This window comes from Hibiscus syriacus, unplaced genomic scaffold (genome assembly GCF_006381635.1).
Source record: "Hibiscus syriacus cultivar Baekdansim isolate YM2019G1 unplaced genomic scaffold, ASM638163v2 tig00110187_pilon, whole genome shotgun sequence".
In the NCBI taxonomy this organism is placed as follows: Eukaryota; Viridiplantae; Streptophyta; class Magnoliopsida; order Malvales; family Malvaceae; genus Hibiscus; species Hibiscus syriacus.
This window is the reverse complement of record NW_024062618.1, coordinates 1453366-1474799: the sequence shown is the minus strand read 5'-3', so window position 1 is coordinate 1474799 and position 21434 is coordinate 1453366. Positions and strand designations below refer to the sequence as shown.

The following is a 21434-nucleotide window of genomic DNA, read 5'->3' as shown; positions in this document are numbered from 1 at the left end:
TGCTAGAAAAATATCTCAAAAGTGTTGATGAGGATTGAATTTGAATGGTTCACAATCAATGGTTTCATTTTCATTGTTGCTATGTCACATACTTTCCATTGCATACAATATCCCTTCTAAAAGTTGATTACTAGTGCTAAGTTCCTGTCAAATGAAGTTACCATTACAGGCATAAACCTTTACGTAAAGAAAAGATACAAATTTCCTGCATCACCCGACTTCGGGCGTCAATCATCTCAGTGCAATGCTCGAAATTGATAAACTGTTTGCGGAACAACTTCGAGTGAATCTTTGATGATGCTCCGCAAATCTTCCCGAAGAGAAGGCAGGCTGTTGTGGTTGGCTTAGTGTCACGGTTTCACCTTTTAACATAACCATAACAGATGACATTGTAGGCCTGTCACATGCATCTTGTTGAACGCACAACAGTCCGATATGTATGAATCTTAAGAATGCTTCCGGCGATACATCAGTGAGTAACGGATCCATCAACTCCAAAGCATTCCCTTCGTTCCATAGATGCCATGCTTGCATCACGATTCGAAGTGACTAACGGTATATAGTAAATCGAAGAGAAAAGCAAGTAAGCTGGTTAAAAACAGTTACATATGCAACGAGGGTCGATTTATGAAACCCTGCATTCCTTTTGCCTGTAATAACTCAAGCGAGAGTACTCCAAAGCTGAAAACATCAGACTTATTCGAGTACAATCCCTCCATGGCATACTCTGGAGCCATATATCCACTACAAAAAAAAAAAAACCCAGATTTGAGTATGGTTCAGAAAGAATATTTAGCAGATCATCAGACAATGTTCTTTTGCCTTACTAAGTTCCAACTATTCATGCTGTATTAGCTTCGCTATCTGCGCCTGCAAAGATTCTCGCCATTCCAAAATTCGAGATTTTCGGGTTCATATCAAAATCGAGCAACACGTTGCTAGCCTTTAGGTCCCGATGTATGATCCTCAGCCGTGAATCCTCGTGTAGATAAATAATTACCCTTGCAATTCCATAAATAATGTTCAGACGCTTGCTCCAATCGAGTTGTGCACGTTTCTTCGGATCTGATGCAAAAAAAAAAAAAAAAACAAGTATCAAGCAAACACATTCGAGTCATTTTTAGATTCAAGGGATTAAAAAATAAACTCAAAGCAAATTTAGAGTTTAAGAACATACCAAAGAGGATAACATCAAGGCTGCTGTTGGGCATGAATTCATAAACAAGCAACTTTTCCTGCTGGTACACACAAAAACCCAGAAGCCTGACAAGGTTTTTATGTTGAAGTTTCAAAATCAGTAGGACTTCATTTGTGAACTCCAAGGCACCTTGTTCAGAGAAGCTTGAAAGCCTTTTGACAGCAACTTCCTTTCCATCAGCAAGTACACCCTAAAAAACAATCCGTTTTATTTTAAATTGCAGAATAGGCAAAATATATTGCAGATTTGTTGATTTGGGTATCAATATTACCTTGTAAACAGGTCCAAAACCACCTTGTCCGAGCATGTTCGAATCCGAGAAGTTATTGGTAGCTGAGTGTATAGTTGCCAAATCAATATAAGAATCATTTGCTTTTAACTCATCTAACCCTTCAAAATACTGATCCTGGACACCTGGGTTCTCATGGTCGCCATTATTGTGTTGTAGAACATGATTTCTAACGATTTCGTCCTTCCCTGGGACATCAAAACAAAGAGCAAAAACTTCAGCTTCTAATTAAAGGCCTTAAAAACCATGAAGATTTTAGAGAACTTGTTGCTATGATTACCTTTTCGAGTTCCTTTCTTCGTTACACCGCAGTATACAATGGAAGCCGTCAGCACTACCAGTAAAAATGCTGATCCAATTGTAATAACTACAATCACCCATACTTTCTTTCCATTTCCTCCGCCTGCATTCGAAGCGAAGAATTGTGTGTCACTTTCATGGAACTGTATCAGTTTCATGGAATTTCAATGAAACTGCATACCTCTTGTTGAACTTGTAGGTTTCGTAAAAGGCATGCGACTAAGCAATCGTGCCCCACGAGAACCGTAGCACTGTGATGAAACGTCTTTTATGGCAGCTACTAGGCATGTGTTACATTCGTCGGGGGATAAGTCTAAGGTGCACTGCACCAGAGCGTACGTCGACAGTATACGGTTCATCAGCTTGTTCTCCACAATAGCTTGAAACTTTACAGGTTCGGAGATATTAATTACATTGTCTTTGCCGATGTTGTCTTCAACGTTCAACCGACGGAGAAAGTTAACATTCGAGTAACGCAATTGTCAAACTTCCTCCCATACGACCGCTTCCGTTTTGTTCCCACAAAGACTCATTATAGCCTGCTACGCCCCTGAGATGCAGTTATGGCACTCATCGGCTTTAACGTAGTCAAGGCACATGAACTGACCGTAAACTGTATCGGATTCGTTCTCTTAGGAGAGATTGTAGTATTTGGAGACCGAAGCGTTTGAGGTCAGTGAATCCAGGAGATTTTGCAGACTATTCTGAAATGAACTATTATTATCGGTACTGTTTGAACAAAGTGGATAGGGAGGATAAGCAAGAACAAGATTATGAAGACCGAACAGAAAAGAACAAAGCAGAAGCGAATGAAGGGTTTGTCTGAAACTCGTTGAATGTTCCATATCTTGTCTAAATTCCCAGTTTCTTCTGCTGAACTGCAAGAATGGCTCTACTGCAGTTTTACCCTACAAGCAAACCTTAAAAATTACTCGTGACAGGGAGTTATTTGCTGTGCAATTTCAGGGAAGAACTTTCAAGGGAAATCACCAGATCGGGTTTACTAGTAAACTATGTTGAAGTCCAACGTAAATGACTATGACAGAAAATAACTAAAAATGGTTTATCGTACTGTTTACGATGGGGGCATGTTGATGCAGAAGTCAACTCAAGACGCGGTGGTTACTGTGTTTGTGAAAAAACGAAGCCACAGAATGTTGGTACAAGTTTTGGGGATTTGGCAGAAAAACAAGAGACTGGTAAAGATTATCCACAATCGACGAAGTTTCCGGTAAGGTGGATTTTCAGACTTTCAGTTCTTCGGCATTTTTAAAGCTGAATTAATCAGCGGGCCGAGTGTTGACGGATATCAACCGCTACATCTCCTGCATTATCTTTGTTAACAAGCAAGTGGAGAATTTCAAGAGGTGAAATACAAGATGACTTTACTTTTATCATTTTAAAAAATATATATTATTTCATTTGTTCCAAAAATTGTATCATATAAAGGAAAATTGAAAACTTTAATTAAATAATTAAGAAAAACAAAAAAAATATATAAATAAATATACTCAATGATAATAATAAATACAATTAAGTAAATATATAATAATAGAATATGACAACATGTTAAAAGTTTACGTTATTATAATTATTTTATTATCCCACTGGTATTGATGATAAAGAAATTGTTGATATTTTTTGAGGTTTCGAGTTTAAACACTGGCAATGCCATGGATACGAGCGATGAATATTAAATGGTTGAGAGTTTTCTTTGAGTATATATTACTTTGTACTTATCCGAAATTAATAAGAATTTTTTTTATAGATATGAGATCAACAGTTATAAAATTGAACAGAAATGAGTGAATGAACCGAATTTTAAAAAAAATAAAAATATTTAATTTCACAAAAATAAAGAATACAGGCTAAATTTAAAATTTTGAAATACTATAAGAACTCTAACATATTTAAACCAAAAATATAAGCCTATTTCAAAGTTTTGAAGATTAGACAAAACTGGGGTTAAGGGTTCATCTCCATTGTAGGCTGTAGCTTTTGCCAAAATCCAAGGAAAAGAAACCTCACCGTCTCTCTTCTCCATCTCTCCAATAAACTGTCACAGTAACTGAAACTTTCACCTGGTCGTTATGGCAGTTACTCTGAAAAGAGTATCCCCCATTGCTCCTTTCGTTTTCAGGAGCTTTCCTCGTTTTGGAACTCTCTATAATTTCTCCGAATCCTCAACTACCCAATCCACATTCTCTACAAGCCATGTGAACTCCGGTCAGTTTCTATAGCATCTCACCTGTTTGATAAAATGTCTCAACGACATATTACTCAAAATACTTGCCGGTTAACTTCGCTCTTTCTTCATCTTCTTTTTTTTTTGTCAAGACAGAAACCGGAGTTGAGGCTGATGATGCCCAGGATTTTTTGCTATGGCAAAATGGAGGTGGCCGTTTTCATAAATCAGCTTCTATTGATCCAACTGCGGTTATTGAGTTCGGGGCCATTGTTCATCCGAAATCCGTGTTGGGTTCAAATGCTCGTGTTGGGTCAGGGACTGTCGTTGGACCTTGTGTTACCATCGGTCAATTTACAAAGATTGGGTAAATCTTTTGATATGCAGACATCCCACGCTGTGAAACTTCCATTTTTTGCTTATATTTTGTGTTTAGGGCCTCCTTTTTTAACAGTTTGTTTTATTGAGCTTTCTTCAGGTATAATGCTGCACTGAGTAACTGCGCTGTAGGTGATTCATGTGTAATCCATAATGGAGTTTGCATCGGCCAAGATGGTAAGGCCATCTTCTTCTGAGCTTGAAAGTTATAAAAGACATGGGATTTATTATACTTTTGATGGTTAATCCACTATCAAAATGTTAACATATATCCAGTTACATCCCTGCCCGTGTGATAGGATTATTAATATGTAATTTTATACCGGAGTTGAATTGTTTGTCTGATTTTATCATTTGCAGGATTTGGGTTTTTTGTCAATGAGGATGGAAACATGGTCAAGAAGCCTCAAGTTGGTGTTTATTGGACTTTAATAACTACAACATTCACAAACTTGAAAAATACATCAATAACATGATACTATTTTTAATACCCTAAATAATTAACAATGGACTAAACATGTTAATAGAAAGCTGTAATAAACCTGAAACATATATACATAACATAGAAAACTGTTATAAACCTGAAACATATATACAATCTATTAACTGTTAGGATAGTTTAATTTGTCTCTTATGCTGTTTTAGGACCTTCTTTGTTTGTGTATTGAGCACTAAGAGGCCAAACTTTAGGAAACACTTTATAATTGACATTTCTTATGTTATTGAATTCATTCTTACTGATATAGAAAAGAATTCATGCCTGTTAGCCACTGGAAATTATCAAAAGTGGATTTCAGATACTTTATTTAGATTTGTTGAAAATGTATTTTGGTATACTATTTTTTTTCATCTGTTTTTCCTCAGATGCTAAATGTTAGGATAGGGAACCATGTGGATATTGGAGCTAACACATGCATTGATCGGGGCAGGCTAGTTATCTATTTGAATCTGAATGTTTTCCCCTCCTAACTAGTTTCTGCATTTCTGAGCAGACAGATGTTTAACAAAAGTATATCACCTATTTGGCTCTGCAGTTGGAGAGACACAGTAATAGGAGATCACTCAAAGATAGATAACTTGGTTCAGGTGGGTATTTTTTCTTCCTGGCTGGCCATGTTGATAGGAATGCTCATGGTATAATCTTACCAAATGCCTTTGCAGATTGGACATAATGTAGTTATTGGGAAAAGTTGCATGTTTTGTGGACAGGTCGGCATAGCAGGTTCAGTGATGTATGTTATTGTTATCCATTTAGTTTTTCTTTCTTCTTTCCCTGTTTCCCTTCAAGTTTCTCATGTGTAGTTGAGTGTATTCATGTCATGCATGTGAACATGATGAAATTTTCAATTTTTCTTGGAGTTCTGATCATATTTTGTTTCTCCTGCCACAGGATAGGAGACTACGTAGTTCTAGGGGGGAGAGCAGCAGTTCGTGATCATGTCTCTATTGTATCAAAGGTATTTACTTGATGTTAAGAAGAAAAAAAGAATTTTTGCATAAAATTGTTGAGAGGCCTTGGTGAAATTCAGACTTGTCTACTTGCTCAGATGTCTTGCTTATTGTATGTTTTTCCCTTGTTGATTTGGTTATTTTCCATCGGCACAGCAGAGGAGTCAAAGTTATGAATAATTCCAAGAAATGTATGTTTCTAACTGAAGTTGGCCGTTGCAGGTCAGAGTAGCTGCTAATAGCTGTGTCACTAAGGACATCAGAGAGGCTGGGGACTACGGTGGCTTCCCTTCTGTAAGGATACTTCTACATTCTCAATAACTCTGATCTGTTATCAGGGTGGAACTGTAGATTAAACGCTCATCAGCCAATTTAGTTTCTTGCAAGGTTGACACAGAAAGAGGCCTAAACATATTCATCACTTTGCAGGTTCCTATTCATGTTTGGCGAAGACAAATAGCTATTCAGAGACGGAATTCAGAAAAGGGGGAATCCTGAGGTTTATTAACAGCTTAGTTCATACAGTTATATATGGTACTTGTCTCCCTAATAAGTTTTACCCTTTTTTCCTTCTTTGAAACTAATTTGGAGAGAGGGAGATAGAATGCTAACTGTATGATTTCTCCTTGACCATGACCACAACTTCAATTCTTTGATTTCTTAGACTTGGTTTTGGTAATGTCAACTGCTTTATTTCCTCGTATGACTAAAGGATTTTGCAATTTTAAGTCAGATTTTGGTCGAAAGGTTGATTATGTTCATCTATGATATGGAAAGGTTTGTTTGTATTTTATTTTTGCTGTTGTGTCAATGAAAGTAGTAACCTCATTAAGCATTGTAACTTTTTTCTGTTCTAATAAACTACTCCGGTATATTGATCTTCTCAATTAGTGTATCATATTATCACATGAAATATTTTGTCTGTTTCGGAGGAAAGATAGGTATAAGAATTTTGCAATGTTTCTTTTGGAATAAACAAAGAAGTTTATATATGAGATTGAAGGTTTGGTACTTGTAATAGAAAAGAATAATATCGTTTTATTTGCATGCCTACATTTGATGGTTACATTTAAACACTTGAATTCATCAACATAAAAAAAATATTTTTTCTTTGTATCCGGGAACTCATTGATATATACAGAACCAAGGAGGAAAGAAGAAAGTGACATACATAAAGAAAACCATGGCAAGGTGTTAAAAAGACTTCAGAGAAATCTGGTAGCCCTTAGTTTCAACCTTTTTGATGCATGCCGAAGTTTAACTTTCTTCTTGTTGTTGGATATCTTGCCATCTTTACCTATCGGTATATTTCCTTCCCTGTGTGATCCATGGTGCTTACTCTTTATGCCCCATGTCTTATATCTGATTTTAGTTGATTAATCGACTCTTAATTCAGCTGTGACATTCTGTATTTTGCTGCGAAGAGCTGTCCACAGGGGGGTGTCAACATTGACATGGTTGAGCACTCGAAAATTCCTATACTTTGATAAAATGACGGGATAGTGTTGTTCCCTACCGTATCCACCCCATGATAAAAGACTAGGAAGAATCATAGTAGTAAATACCTGAGTTTTTTTTTTTGGATTATCGAAGGGATGATCCCATGATTGGATGCATTAGTATCGTTTGACGAAGGGATGGAGAAGTTCATGATCGTATAATTGGGACTTCTGGGACGCAACGCTAGCCATAGACAAAGAGCAAGAAGGCCAATAATCTGAAGAATCCAAAAGGTAACGCTTTTGGTTTCGCACATTATTGTTTGAGAATGGAAAACAAAACAGAGGTTTCCACAGGAATTGATTGGTAATGGAATTTGGTTAATGACAGGGTGTAGGGAAATAGTGGTTTGAGTGAGAATAAAGTTAAAGCTTAAGTCTTTCATTCGTCCAAGGATGTAAGTTTAAGGTAGAAAGTTGAGAAGATACGAACTGTATCCTTTCCTTTTTAGCGAGCGACTTTGCTTTATGTGACATGTAAGGTTCAGAGGACTAATTTTTGCACGACAGTTTACCTCTTGACTTGAAGCTTTCTTTCTTAAGAATAAATCTAGATTCACCAATTAAGCCTTCTGTTCGCATCTTTAGTTTTGTAACTTATATAAGGCCGTGAGTTAAATCGTACGTGAGTACATAATATCGTCGATTTATGGTGAGTTCTTGGGTCGGGTTTGGTTTTTGGCCTATCTGAACTCGAGATAAAAAATTAAACTCTTCCAATATACATATAGATAAAATAATGACGTAATTGAAAAAAATAATAATATACAGATTAGTATTATTGTAATTATCTTAAATATATAAATAATAATTATAATATTATATTAGGTCGGGTGAAAGCTTTTTGCACTCTAAACTCTCACCCTCGACCTCATACCTTCAGAAAATTTGACTCGACTCGAACCTGGGTTTTTTAAAAAGTCAACCTAGTATATTTTAGTTGAATCAAAATCCATAAGAATCGGATCAATTGTCCATCCCTAAGTTAAGACAAAGCTTAAGCTATAAAGTTTTTACTTCATTCAAATCCAATTTAAGCTTGAATGGTTTAAAATTATGTATCATAAGACAAAATGGTACAAATTAATCAATTTAAAAAAATCAACCCAATATATTTGAATTGAATCAAAATCCATAAGATTCGGATCAATTATTCATCCCTAAGTCTAGACAAAGCTTTAAGCTGCAAAGTTTTACTCCATTCACATCCTATTTAAGCTTGAATGGTTTAAAATTATGTATCATAAGACATAATGGTACAAATTAATCAAATCAAACAGGAATGATTATATAATATGCAAAATTACACAACACATTTTCTCATTTTTTACTGTTAATTTCATCTATATATTTTTATTATCCAACTATTATAAATATATATAAACTAAAAGAGTTTTACATAGTGTAATAGGATATATATATATATATATATATATATATATATATATATATATATATATATATATATATATACGCAATAATCAACTGAAATAAACGGGACATCTCTTGTTCTTCCAAGCGGGCAAGATCGTTCCATCTCGACCAACTGCAACATCACAGTTAACATGCATCCTATGATGTTTACTCCTCCATGTAGAAACCTTAAATCTAATGACTGACGTTATATCTAAACGAAAAACCACCGTCCCTTTCTGCCTATCGTTCATAAACTCCTCCCATCGCTTGCTGTTCACCGTAAGCGTGGCCGCCCCGAACGTACGGTCCACAACTGTAGTCGTCTTCGGTTTCTGGAAGAACGGATCCATCAATGGAGCTGACCCAATTCGTTGATCTCTGTAAAAAACCGAGCCGACCATGGAGTCGTAATAGATTCCTATGTGTTGGTTGGAGTTCCTGACAGTGACATTGAACGTTATTTCAGCATTCTCAAACCCTGTGGGTTGAGCCAAACCAGGAACGGTAAACTCCACCATATGAAACCTCGGACGATGGGGGCGTAAAGTAAGCCACAAAATGAAGAAATCAATGCCAACAACTAAAACAAGACCTAAAAATATGGCGCACACTGTTTTGGTGACCCTAGCTGTGCAGCTTTCACGAACCCGTTCGGCGTAGTACCGAGCAGTGCGCTGTCGTTTCATGGGTTGGGAGTCATGATCGGTGCGTCGGAGCGGTAACCTGTCGGAACTGGACATTGTGTTTTTAGAAAGTAGACAAGGTTTCGGAACCGAGGTAGATTGTGGTTGTAGGAAGGGTGTTTATGTGGTCTAAAGGTGGCGGGGAAGACAAGGGAATGTTAAAGCATTCTGCATGTCTAAGAAAGGAATATTGCCACTGATTAATTAATCAGTAGGTTTCCTTTCTGTCAATGGCTCCATTCTCATAGATGATAATTTCCTTATCGTACATCCATTCTACAACATCCATCAACTTTATGATGGACAATTCCTAATAATTTCTCTAAAAACTTTATTTTGCTTCTTTTTTTTCATGACTACTTTCTTTTTCCATTCTACAAAATTTCCTAATAATTTCTCTCAAAACTTTCCCTTCATTGTTTTTCCCCCTTTCATTTCAAATAAAAATTTCTCATCGAACATGGTGAATGTACAGTGACTTGAAGTAATTTAAAGCGACACTCATCGGTCATTTCAATGATACTCATATTTTGAGAGTTTTTTAATCGTAATTTCACAATAATCTTAAAAAATCTTTATTATCAACAATAAAGCAAACCAAACTCGATTAGTTTTAAATAGTTAATGGTACTTTGAAATTTACTTTAAGAGATATGTGGGTTTCGATTGTCGAAATATTCAATTTGGATTATTTTTATGAAATTTTTTATTGTTTTGATATCTTGGAAAACATGACAAAGGAAAAAAGAGATAGCTACCCAATTCAGAAAGGGCTTGGAAACCAAGCCCCAGTCTCGATTCCTAGAGCTTCAGCTAACCGATCGGATTACCTCCAATTTTTAAGCTTCAATAAGGTAAGCTCCCAATCAAATTCCCCATGGGTATTCTGTTTGCTTCAATAAGGTTTGCTTCTATTTGTTTCTCCAAGCGATAGTGTCAGTGCAGCAGGCGGAATCTTTCGAGATCAAAATGGACATTTTATCTAGGATTCAACAAGCATCTCGGGGTCTCTTCCGTGCTTCAATCCGGGCTTTGAGGAGTCTACCAAGGTTTAAAGTTAACATGAGAGCGATCCCCTCAATTTAATTTACTCCATTCGTAAGTATTATGATTCGAAATCTTAATCATCTTTAAATGATTTAATACTTCATTCTACTAGATCAGCTGATCATTAGTTAATATTTCATATTTTAAGTATTAATAAGAATTAAAGCATGAAAAGCAGTATACTTAAGAATCAATTCATGCATTAGGCTTCAATGTAACAAATAATTATAGAGAAAATAACCTCAGTGACCAAAAATCCCATATAATATATGATTTTAACCAACTTTTTCCGGATTTGCCAAAATGACCAACAAAATCGCAATGCGATCGCTAATTCGCAACGCGATCTCCATTATCGCAAATTCGCGTTGCATTTTCGCAACGCGATTATTTCTATCGCAATGCGATTTTCCAATTTCGCATTGCGATTTTCCCAATTCGCAATGCGAATAAGTATTGCAAAGCGTATTTTATTTTCAAATTTCAAACACGAATATTAATATATTGGAACACTGAACCGTTCACAGTATATCCCGTAATAGCAACTCATAACCTAAAACCTAAAATCACAACTCAGTCCCATCTCCATCTCTCACTCTCTCACCCATCTCCGACGAAATCCGTCTCCATTTCCGGCGAAATCCGTCTATCTCCATCTCTCAGAGCCACCCTCACAATCAGAAATGGAAAATCAACCAAATCAACCACCGAGGGTTAGTTTTTTTAATTATTTTCTTTTTGAAATTTTTGCATTATTATTAGGTTTTTCATATTGAAATTGATTATAAGTTTACTGGTAATTTCAATAATAGATTAACCATTTCACTTAGATTTCTTATTAAATCAACCGAGAATCGCAACGCGAAATGAAAATCTCAACGCGATTTTAGTTTCGCGTTGCGATTCTCTCGTTGCGATAGTCAAATTCGCGTTGCGATAGTCATTTTCGTGTTGCGATTTTCATTTTCAGAAACTATTCTTCTTCTGCAAATTGAAACTTGAATGAATTGCATTACTTCAACAAAAAAACAAAGACAAATACGAAATTCACAGTGTTGCAAATTTAAGTTTGAAGAATAAACTACTACTCTTTATGTTTATTATTGTTTTTGGTATATCTTCATAGTGTAGTTTTTGGTATATCTAATTTAGTATGTTTATTGTTTTTGTAGAACTTTTATTCAGCTCAATTGACCTTGAGAAATAAAGTCAGCCTGGCCAAAACAATTGCGTCGAAGCTTTCACCTGCACAAAGAAAAATGTTTGAGGATACATGCTTCGGGCCATGGCTGAAAGTACAACATCCTGGTGGAGATGCGATGTTGACACACCTGTTTCTTCAAACCATGACTAGCGATGTACCAGAGACTATACAACGTCGTGATGAAGAGATATGGTTTGATTTTCCACCGGCGTATACGTGTTTTGGGCGGGAGGAGTTTTGCTTAATCACCGGTCTACGCTTCGGACACGATGATGTAGGTCGGTACACTAGACACATTACCCACCCATCATGGCTATCCCGGGTTTTTCCTGAGCTGGAGAGGCCGAGTCTACACGTAGAAGACCTGACAAGATTGTTGAATAAGAAAGACGATTTTACTCGGATGGATGACGTCGACGTTGTCCGAGTATGCCTTCTAATTCTTTTGCATGCCGGCTTTTTAGGCAGAGAGGCCAGACAACCTATTCCAAATGATCTAATCAAATTGGTAGAAGACCTAAATGCGTGGAACCTGTTTCCGTGGGGCTCGTATTTATGGAAAGCTACATGGAATAAGTTATCGTCTGCCTTGGATGATCGAAAAAGTTTGCATGGCGATGGTTCCAAATACACTTTGACAGGCTTTATTTGGGCCTTTAAGGTAAGAATTTTTATATGATGTTTCCAAAATTATAAGTAATTATTTAACGGCGATGGTTCCAAATACACTTTGACAGGCTTTATTTGGCCTTTAAGGTAAGAATTTTTATATGATGTTTCCAAAATTATAAGTAATTATTTCAACAATAATGTTTGTATTATATTGTTTGTAGATTTGGATTTGAGGCCTTTCCCGCCATGAAGACATAGCAATAAAAACTTCAAATGATATTTCCAGGGCTATTTCCTGGAAGAGGAAACGGACCTTGCAATGGGAAGTTTACTACGGTATACGACAATAAATAATGTAAGTTAACATAATACTACCATATGTTTATAAACAAGTTATTACTAGTACACGTTTAACTTTGTTTGAGCTTTTATATTGTTAGGAGGCCAACACTCCTCTACAGAGGCTGACACCCACGGAAGCTGAGCTTGCCACTGATTGGTGGCAAGCTAGTAAGCGTTTTTTTTGATGGAACGGTTGATGAGCAGCCTCCACTTCGGGAGCCATCACCTCGCCCAGAGCTATCACCTCACCCAGAGCCATCATCTGATCGACCCGCTATCACCTCCACAACGACAGCCATCACCTATTTTGTCACATCATCGAGCCTCTTCTCCACCATTACCGCAAGATAGCGACCGGCAAAGATGCCACGACGTTTATCTCCCTGTTCTCCACCTCCACCTCAACGGGATGAGTTAGGGGAGTTACGTGATGAGGTCAATGCCTTGCGTGAGGAGGTCGGTACTTTACGCAAAGACGATGGTGCATGGCGTGTTGAGGTGTCTACATTACGCGGTGAGGTAGCCGCTCTACGTGAGATGGTAGCATCGTTGCAGAATGAGGTTCATACTCTAGCGAGGTAAGTTTAAGATTTTTCATACTCGTAATTCATTCGGTTGCTGCCAATACTGCTAAACTGTTTTTGGAAGTAATGCAATCCATTCAAGTTTCAATTTGCAGAAGAAGAATAGTTTACTTTTGCAACACGAAAATGACTATCGCAACGCGAAAATGGCATCGCAAAATGAAAATGCAACGCAATCGAATGCAAATGAAACCGCAACGACAAAATCGCAACGCGAAATGAAAATCGCAATGCGAGTTGTGTTTCGCGTTGCGATTTTGTCGTTGCGATTTCATTTCGCATTGCGATTTTGTCGTTGCGATTTTCATTTCGCATTGCGATAGCCATTTCCGTGTTGCGATAGTCATTTTCGCGTTGCGATTTTAAGTTTCGTGTTGCGAAAGTAAACTATTCTTCTTCTGGAATGTTTATATATGTTGTACTTTTAAATGTTTATATAAGTGCTTACTTCTGGAATGTTATCTGAGAATTTTGTGAACTATGATAGAATAATGACTTGGGTGAATACAATGCTAGTTTGAAACATATTTGTCTTTGTTTAATATCATGTATGTTTATTTACTGATTTATGTATTAATTTTTTTTTAGCGGCCCGATAAGGTGGATGCTTTACGTCGGGTTTTCCTTGCACGACGGAGTTCACGCATCAGACGGCGTGGACGTGCTATTACGTCTCCGTTCACCCCAATGGTGCGAAGACTCCGCAAGAAGAAGCCCGACTCACCGGTCATCCCTCAAGAGTCCCCTCCAATCGTTCAAGAGGCCCCTATCCTCCCTCAAGATTCCCCTCCACCGTTCAAGAGGCCACTGTCATCGTTGAAGAGGTCCCTCCCACCATTCCAGAGCCCGATTCACATGGGGTAATATATCGAAGTATTGAGAAACCCCCACCGGTTCTGGACATGATGGATTAGAGTTGGCTCTCGTATGAGTTACCGGCTAGTACCCTTCCGGTATCTGAAGTGGAGAGGAGACAACTACCGGAAACAATTGTGGATAATACCCTTTGGGCTAAGACCGCAGTTGATTTTTATCTACATGAGCGGAGCCAAGGGTGTTACACTGACATCAGCAAACTCAATGATGAAATGTTTTTGTTGCTTGATCGGTCTTGGTGGGGTGTACTATTAGGGGTTGAAGACAGTGGCTATTTGGATGGGAGGTAAGTCTTAATTTGTCTTATATGATTTTGATTAATTTGTTTAAAAATTAATGTAATTCATAATATGTATTTTTTTGTAAAACAGCATATCGATGCGTGGGTGTCACGTCTACTAATAATAAGGAAGATTAGGAAAAATAAAAATAATTCGCTATATACAATAATGCCGGCGGCTTTTCACGCAGTTCACTTGAAGAATCAACGAGATGAATCATTTTTGTTGGGCAATGGACAAGCTAAACTTATCCTGCATGGTGGGAGGTCGATAGGTTAGTGTTTATTTTTTAAATTTTTTAAAGGTGTTCATAATAAGTGCGCAAATAAATGAATATTACTTATGATTGCAGGTGTTTATCCCTTTTGGAACGTCATCACTGGCTTCTCGTCCAACTTCAGCTCCCATCCTTGAAGATAATAGTGTATGACAGCATGATCAATTACATATCACTGTCTGATTTGAGAGATATTTTCAAGGGATGGAGCTCTCATTTGGCTAATTCTTGGATGGATTAATTATTGGACTCATTCTGGACACAAGAAAAGAAGTTCAATGTCACAGTTGTCAGAGACGAGACCGCGCACAACAATCGCCGGGAGCCAGAGGGGATTGTGGTCCTCTCGTATGCCTTTGCTTGGCGCGTTTGACGACGGGAAGCACAGAGTTTTTTACCTCCCACCGATAGAGATAGAGCTGCAGTAGGCTTGTGGTTTCGGCATTATATGGTAGAGCAATATATTCGAGACGCTGCCTACCTGCATCCGCGTTATGAAAGTGTCCATTGTTAATTGGTAAGTCAAATGCATGTTTTGTTAACATATATACTCCTTTTGGTTTGAAAATGTTTGGTTAAGTACCTAGAATTCAATAATTTGCTGTTTGTAGGTTTTAGATGTGTAGAAGTCTTGTTTGAGCAAATGTTTGGTTTCTGCAGGTTAATCCTTAAGTGAGCTGCGTGAATGGATGTACGGGGTCACAAAGTTGTTGATTCATTGATTCAATAATTGATGAAGAAATAAGAATTATATTATTCTTTTATTGTTTAATATATTTGTAAAAGATGATTTGTAAATGTTGATTTGTTTAATTGATGTGTACATAATTCTTATTTGTGTTGAAATGTAATAGTTGATTTGTTGATTTTCAATCTGCATTATGTTGAAGGCAAAACAGACTATCGCAACACGAAACTGACTATCTCAACGAGAGAATCGCAATGCGAAATGAAAATCGCAATGCGAAATGAAAATCGCAACGAGAAAATCGCAATGTGATTTTCATTTCGCATTGCGATTTTCTCGTTGCGATAGCCATTTCGCGTTGCGATAGCCATTTTCGCGTTGCGATAGTCAAATGAATGTCTAATAAGTGATAACAACTGAACAGATCATAGCAATGTTCAAACTCAAGTTACTAATACATGCCTAACTGAAATGTAAAAGTGCACACATAAAATACACATAATGTAAGTTTTGTTAACATATATACTCCTTTTGGTTTGAAAATGTTTGGTTAAGTACCTAGAATTCAATAATTGTTAAAAGTTTATGCATGTTAATCCTTAAGTGAGCTGCGTGAAATGGATGTACGGGTGCAAAAATGATTCGTGAAATGCAGTTTTCTTATTATTATTTTTTGATTGTTTAATTGATTTGTAAAAAATGATTTGTAAATGTTCATTTGTTTAATTGTTGTGTACATAATTCTTATTTGTGCTTGTTTAATTGCTTGAAATGTAATAGTTGATTTGTTGATTTTCAATCTGTATTATGTTGAAGGCAAAACAGACTGTCGCAACGATTTTAATTTTCGCTTTGCGATTCCCTCGTTACGATTTTCATTTCGCATTGTGATTCTCTCGTTGCCTTTTTCATTTCGCATTGCGATTCTATCGTTGCAATTTGCATTTCGCATTGCGATGGTCAAATGATTGCCTTTCGCAACGCGATTCTGACTTTCGCAACGAGATAATACAAAATCGCAATATGAGTTTCAAAGTTCGCAACAGGTTTTAGTTTTGCAAGCCAAATTTTTTGTGTATATATCTACGCAGCAGCAACAACTCATTCCATCTCCATCTATCACTCTCTTCGGCGACATCCGTTCCTATATCCAACGACATCCTTCCCCATCCGGCAACAGGTCTTAGTTTCGCATCTCGTTTGTTTTGTAAATTAATTTAAAACCATGAAATCATCTAATGTTGATCATGTTTGGATAGATTTGTGTTTTGGAGGGTCATGGGAGAATGTTCATGGTGTTTTACAATATATGCCTTTACCCATGAATATTCAACTAAAACTGTCATTAAAGAAGTTAACTTATGAAACTCTAATGTTACGTGTTCCAAAGAAATTGAATTTAGAGCCCCTAAGTGGATTTAGGCTATCTTATCAGAGAAATGGTAAAGTTTATTTGTTAACCGACAATGAAGATGTTGAACGATTCATTGCTTACATTAATGTTTCAAGTGATGATGTTACATTGTATGTTGTTGAACCTAGAAGTAGTATTGTTGGGTCAGTACGGGTAGTAATCAACTAAGTGGGTCTCAAAACCCACAACCTCTAATCCAAATCCAAATCAACAGCACCAAATTCCGGTTTTCGTATTGACCAATTAGACGATGATGAGCCAAGAGAAAAAATTGTGAGTACTAGTCAGTATTCGAAATTTGATCTTGGTCAATACCCGGACTTTGATATTGGTCAATACACGGATTTTGATGATGTTTCAGAAGAAGAAACAGACCCTGCGTGTAATGATTTTGATATTGGTCAATACCGATTTTGATGATGAAACACCGTTGCCGAGGAAGATGTTGTTGATGATAATGAGGAGGAAGTTACGACTGTGAATGAACATGTTGAACATCCATTCTGTAATTCATATAATCCTGAAGAGAAAAGAAGAAGAAAAAGTCCCCGAAGAAAAGAAAATGCCACGGGAGTATAACTGGAATATGCCAGAATTACTTCAGCTACCGAAGAAGAGTTGGCAAAGAAAGCAGTTGATTGTTACAAAAGTTATTCGTATCAAGAAAGGTGATTTTTTGATACAAAGGAAGACTTGAAGATAGCTTTGTATACGAATGTGTGGAAGATGGCTATCAACTAAAAGTTAACAAATCAGCAAGATCGTTTCGAAACAAGGTGTATGATTGACAAAACTGTACGTGGCGTATGATTGCAAAAGAGGATAAAAGATTGCGCAATGTTTCAAGTTAGGACTTTTATTGATAAACATACATGTTCAAGAACCCAAGTTTTTCCTCACCATAGACAGGCAAACAAAAAGGTGTTGGGTGGTTTTCTGGCTGAGTTAATGTTTTTGAATGGCATGGTATATCGGGGATATGAAATTATGACTGATATGAATGCTCGGTTTAAGATTAGTATATCATATTCTCAAGCTTGGAGAGCCAAATGTTATGCCTTGGAATTATTGAGGGGGTCGCCAGAAGCATCGTTTGCCCAACTGTCGGCTTATTGTCACAATTTAAAGCTGAAAAATCCTGGGTCGGTAACTCATATCAAAATAGATAGAGATGGACGCTTTGAGTTGCTGTTTATCGCCATTGGTGCTGCGGTTAGTAAATCAATATAATTCTGTTGACTCATTTTTGTTAGTTACATTACATGCATTTCACATTTAAATGATTATATTTCTTGTGTATATTATTTTGTAGATTCGTTCATTTATTACTTGCATGCGCCCAGTTATTATAGTTGACGGGGCATATTTGAAAGGTCGATACCTTGGAGTAAACTTATTAGCAGTAGCCATGGATGCTAACAATGGGATATTGCCAATAGCTTACGGGGTTGGCAAATCTGAAACCTCTGATTCATAGACATGGTTTATGGGGCATCTTAGGGATTGCATAGGTCATATTAGCAATCTGACAATCATATCCGATAGGGCAAACTCAATTGACAACGCTGTTAGAAGGTGTTTCCCAGATGCTTTTCATGGACTTTGTGGTGTTCATTTGTATAGAAATCTAAAATCAAGGTCTGCTGGTATAAAAAATCACAAATGGACATATTGGAAGGCTGTAAAAGCTTATCGGGAAGTGGATTTTAATAATCATATAAACTATTTAAGACGTGTTTTGCCTCAGTGTGCTCAAACACTAGAAGATGTCGGGTTTGAAAGATGGTTAAGAGTACATCAACTTGGAGCAAGATATGGTTTCATGACGTCTAATAGTGCAAAATCAATCAACGCTCTAATTCGTCATTCCCGGAAATTACCCATTACTATGTTAATGGAGTTTTTTCGAGCCTCTATTCAACAGTGGTACTACAAGAAAAGAAACCATGCATGTATTATTTCTTTAAATAACAGTGGTACTACAAGAAAAGAAACCATGCATGTATTATTTCTTTAAATCGTAACTTATCATATATTTTACTAAGTATTATTTATTTAAATTTACAGGAACATTGGAACATCGTGTTACCATGGACAGAAAAAAAGATAACGAAGGTGTTGTGAAGTCAACGTCATGGAGAGTTGAACCATGTTCAACACTTTGTTTGAAGTACTGGATAATAACTTAAATGGGCTTGTCGATCTAAATGCAAAGACGTGTAGTTGTATAAAATGGCAAAACAATCTGGTTATCCGTGTGGCCAGGTTATAAAAGTTTCTCTTCATCTAAACCAAGATGATTCAAGCGCATACGCTATAGATTGCTACACTACAGAAGTATCGACAGACTTGTGGCGAGATTGTCTACCCTATTCCACATCCTTCTGAGTGGGACATACCAGATGACTTAAAAACAGTTTTGCCACAGCATGGACAGAAGGCTACCGGCCGACCAAAAGTCACGATCGTATTACCGTCTAAGGGTGAAGAGAAGAAGAGATCGACATGTAGTCGGTTGCAAGGAAAGTGGTCATACAAGGTTGACATGTGGACACCAGTGCCATCACAATCATCGTTTCCTCTACCAAAATATGGATCTCATCAAAATCCAAAGCTCATATGGTGTCAAGAAAAAGGCAATCAAAATCGCAATCATCTTTAAAATCCCAATCACAACTGGCTTCACCTTTTGGGAATGTTAACTTAGGTGATTTTTAAAATGCAAAGTTGTATTATGTAGATTTGATGTGTGAACTTTTAACATTTTCAGTTAGGCATTAGTAACTTGAGTTGAAAATTGCTATGATATGTTCAGTTGTATCACTTCTAATCATTGACCATCGCAATGCGAAATGAAAATCGCAACGAGATAATCGCAATGCGAAATGAAAATCGCAACGAGAGAATCGCAATGCGAAATGAAAATCGCAACGAGGGAATCGCAAAGCGAAAATTAAAATCGCAAAGCGATTTAGTTTCGCGTTGCGAGTCAGTTTCGTGTTGCGACAGTCTGTTTTGCCTTCAACATAATACAGATTGAAAATCAACAAATTGACTATTACATTTCAATCAATTAAACAAGCACAAATAAGAATTATGTACACATCAATTAAACAAATGAACATTTACAAATCATTTTTTACAAATCAATTAAACAATCAAAAATAAGCAATAATTCTTATTTCTCATCTAATATTGAATCAACTTTTGCAGCCATACATCATTTTCACGCAGCTCACTTCTGAGATTAACCTGCATAAACCAAACATTTGCTCAAACAACACTTTCTACACATCTAAAACCTACAAACAACAAATTATTGAATTCTAGATACTTAACCAAACATTTTCAAGCCACCATCCTATAAACTTACCAATTGTTTATGGACATTTTTATAACGCGGATGCAGGTAGGCAGCGTCGCGTATATATCGATCTAGCCATATAATGCCGAAACCACAAGCCTACTGCAGCTCTATCTCTATCGGTTGGAGGTAGATACTTTATACTTCCTGTGATCAAACGATCCAACGCCAAGCATACGAGAGGACCACAATCCCCTCTGGGTCCTTTCGTTTGTGTGGTGCAGTCTCGTCTCTGCTAACTGTAATATTGAGCTACTTTGGTTCTTGTTTCCAGACGAGTCCAATAATTATCGCATCCAAGAATTTAGCCAAATGAGAGCTCCACCCTTAATAATATCTCTTAAATCAGCCAATGATATGTAATTTATCATGTTGTCATATACTATTGCCTTAAGGGATGGGAGCTGAAGCTCGACGAGAAGCCAATGTTTACGTTCCAAAATAGGGATAAACACATGCAATTATAAGTAATAATTCATTCATTTGCGCACTTATTTATGAATACCTTTAAACTCAATCTAAAATAAATACTAACCTTATCGACCTCCCACCATGCAGGATAAAGTTTAGCTTGTACATTACCCAAAGCAAATGATTCATCTCGTTGATTCTTCAAGTGAACGGCGTTAAAAGACGTCGGCATAATTGTATATCGTGTATTTTTTTTATTTTCCTTAAGTTTCCTAATTATTAGAAGACGTGACACCCACGCATCGATATGCTGTTTTACAAAAAAAGACATATATTAGTAACTCACATAAATTTTAAAAAAAAAATCAAATTAAAATATAAGAAAAATATAAGACTTACCCCTCCATCAAAATAGCCATTGTCTTCGACCCCTAATAATACGCCCCATCAAGACCAATCAAGTAACAAATAGATATCATCGTTGAGCTTGCATATGTCAGTGAAACACCCCTGGCTCCGCTCATGTAGATAAAAATCAACTGCGGTCTTAGCCCAAAGGGTGTTATCCAGAATTGTGTCCGGTAGTTGTCTCATCTCCACTTCAGATACCGGTATGGTACTGGCCGGTAACTCATACGAGAGCCAACTTGAATCCATCATGTCCGGCACGTCAGAGGGTTTCTCAAGAATCCTACATATGACGCCATGTGAATCGAGCTCTTGAATGGTGGGAGGGACCTCTTCAACGATGACAGTGGCCTCTTGAACGGTGGGAGGGGACTCTCAAGGAATGATAGGGGCCTCTTCAACGATAGGAGTGGACTCTTGAGGGATGACAGGCGAGTCGGGCTTCTTATTGCGGTGTCTTCGCACTATTGGGGTGTTTGGAGACTTAATAGCACGTGCACGCCGTCTGATGCGTGAACTCTGTCGTGCA

At 37.1% G+C, this 21434-nt stretch overlaps 2 protein-coding genes and 2 pseudogenes across 3 annotated transcripts; 1 reads left to right on the top strand and 3 right to left on the bottom strand.

Moving 5' to 3' along the window:
- Positions 1-231: 231 nt before the first annotated feature.
- LOC120217365 lies at positions 232-2361 on the bottom strand (annotated as a pseudogene).
- A 1423-nt stretch (positions 2362-3784) lies between these two features.
- Positions 3785-7057, top strand: LOC120217628 (probable UDP-3-O-acylglucosamine N-acyltransferase 2, mitochondrial). 2 transcript variants are annotated; one of them, XM_039214705.1, is made up of 11 exons: positions 3785-4013; positions 4129-4339; positions 4451-4527; positions 4711-4760; positions 5215-5279; positions 5385-5436; positions 5512-5582; positions 5741-5807; positions 6022-6093; positions 6229-6333; positions 6941-7057. In XM_039214705.1, the coding sequence occupies exons 1-10, from the start codon at positions 3878-3880 to the stop codon at positions 6295-6297; spliced, it is 870 nt and encodes a 289-aa protein (XP_039070636.1). In that variant the 5' UTR covers positions 3785-3877; the 3' UTR covers positions 6298-6333; positions 6941-7057. The 2 variants fall into 2 exon arrangements, with proteins under 2 accessions (XP_039070636.1, XP_039070637.1); XM_039214706.1 differs by lacking the exon at positions 6941-7057 and having other exon boundaries at positions 3786-4013; positions 4138-4339; positions 6229-6637.
- Positions 6976-7741, bottom strand: LOC120217631 (annotated as a pseudogene).
- A 1031-nt stretch (positions 7742-8772) lies between these two features.
- On the bottom strand, positions 8773-9473 carry LOC120217632 (NDR1/HIN1-like protein 26). The gene has a single exon (XM_039214709.1). The coding sequence runs from the start codon at positions 9452-9454 to the stop codon at positions 8780-8782; it is 675 nt and encodes a 224-aa protein (XP_039070640.1). The 5' UTR covers positions 9455-9473; the 3' UTR covers positions 8773-8779.
- Between the last annotated feature and the right edge of the window lie 11961 nt (positions 9474-21434).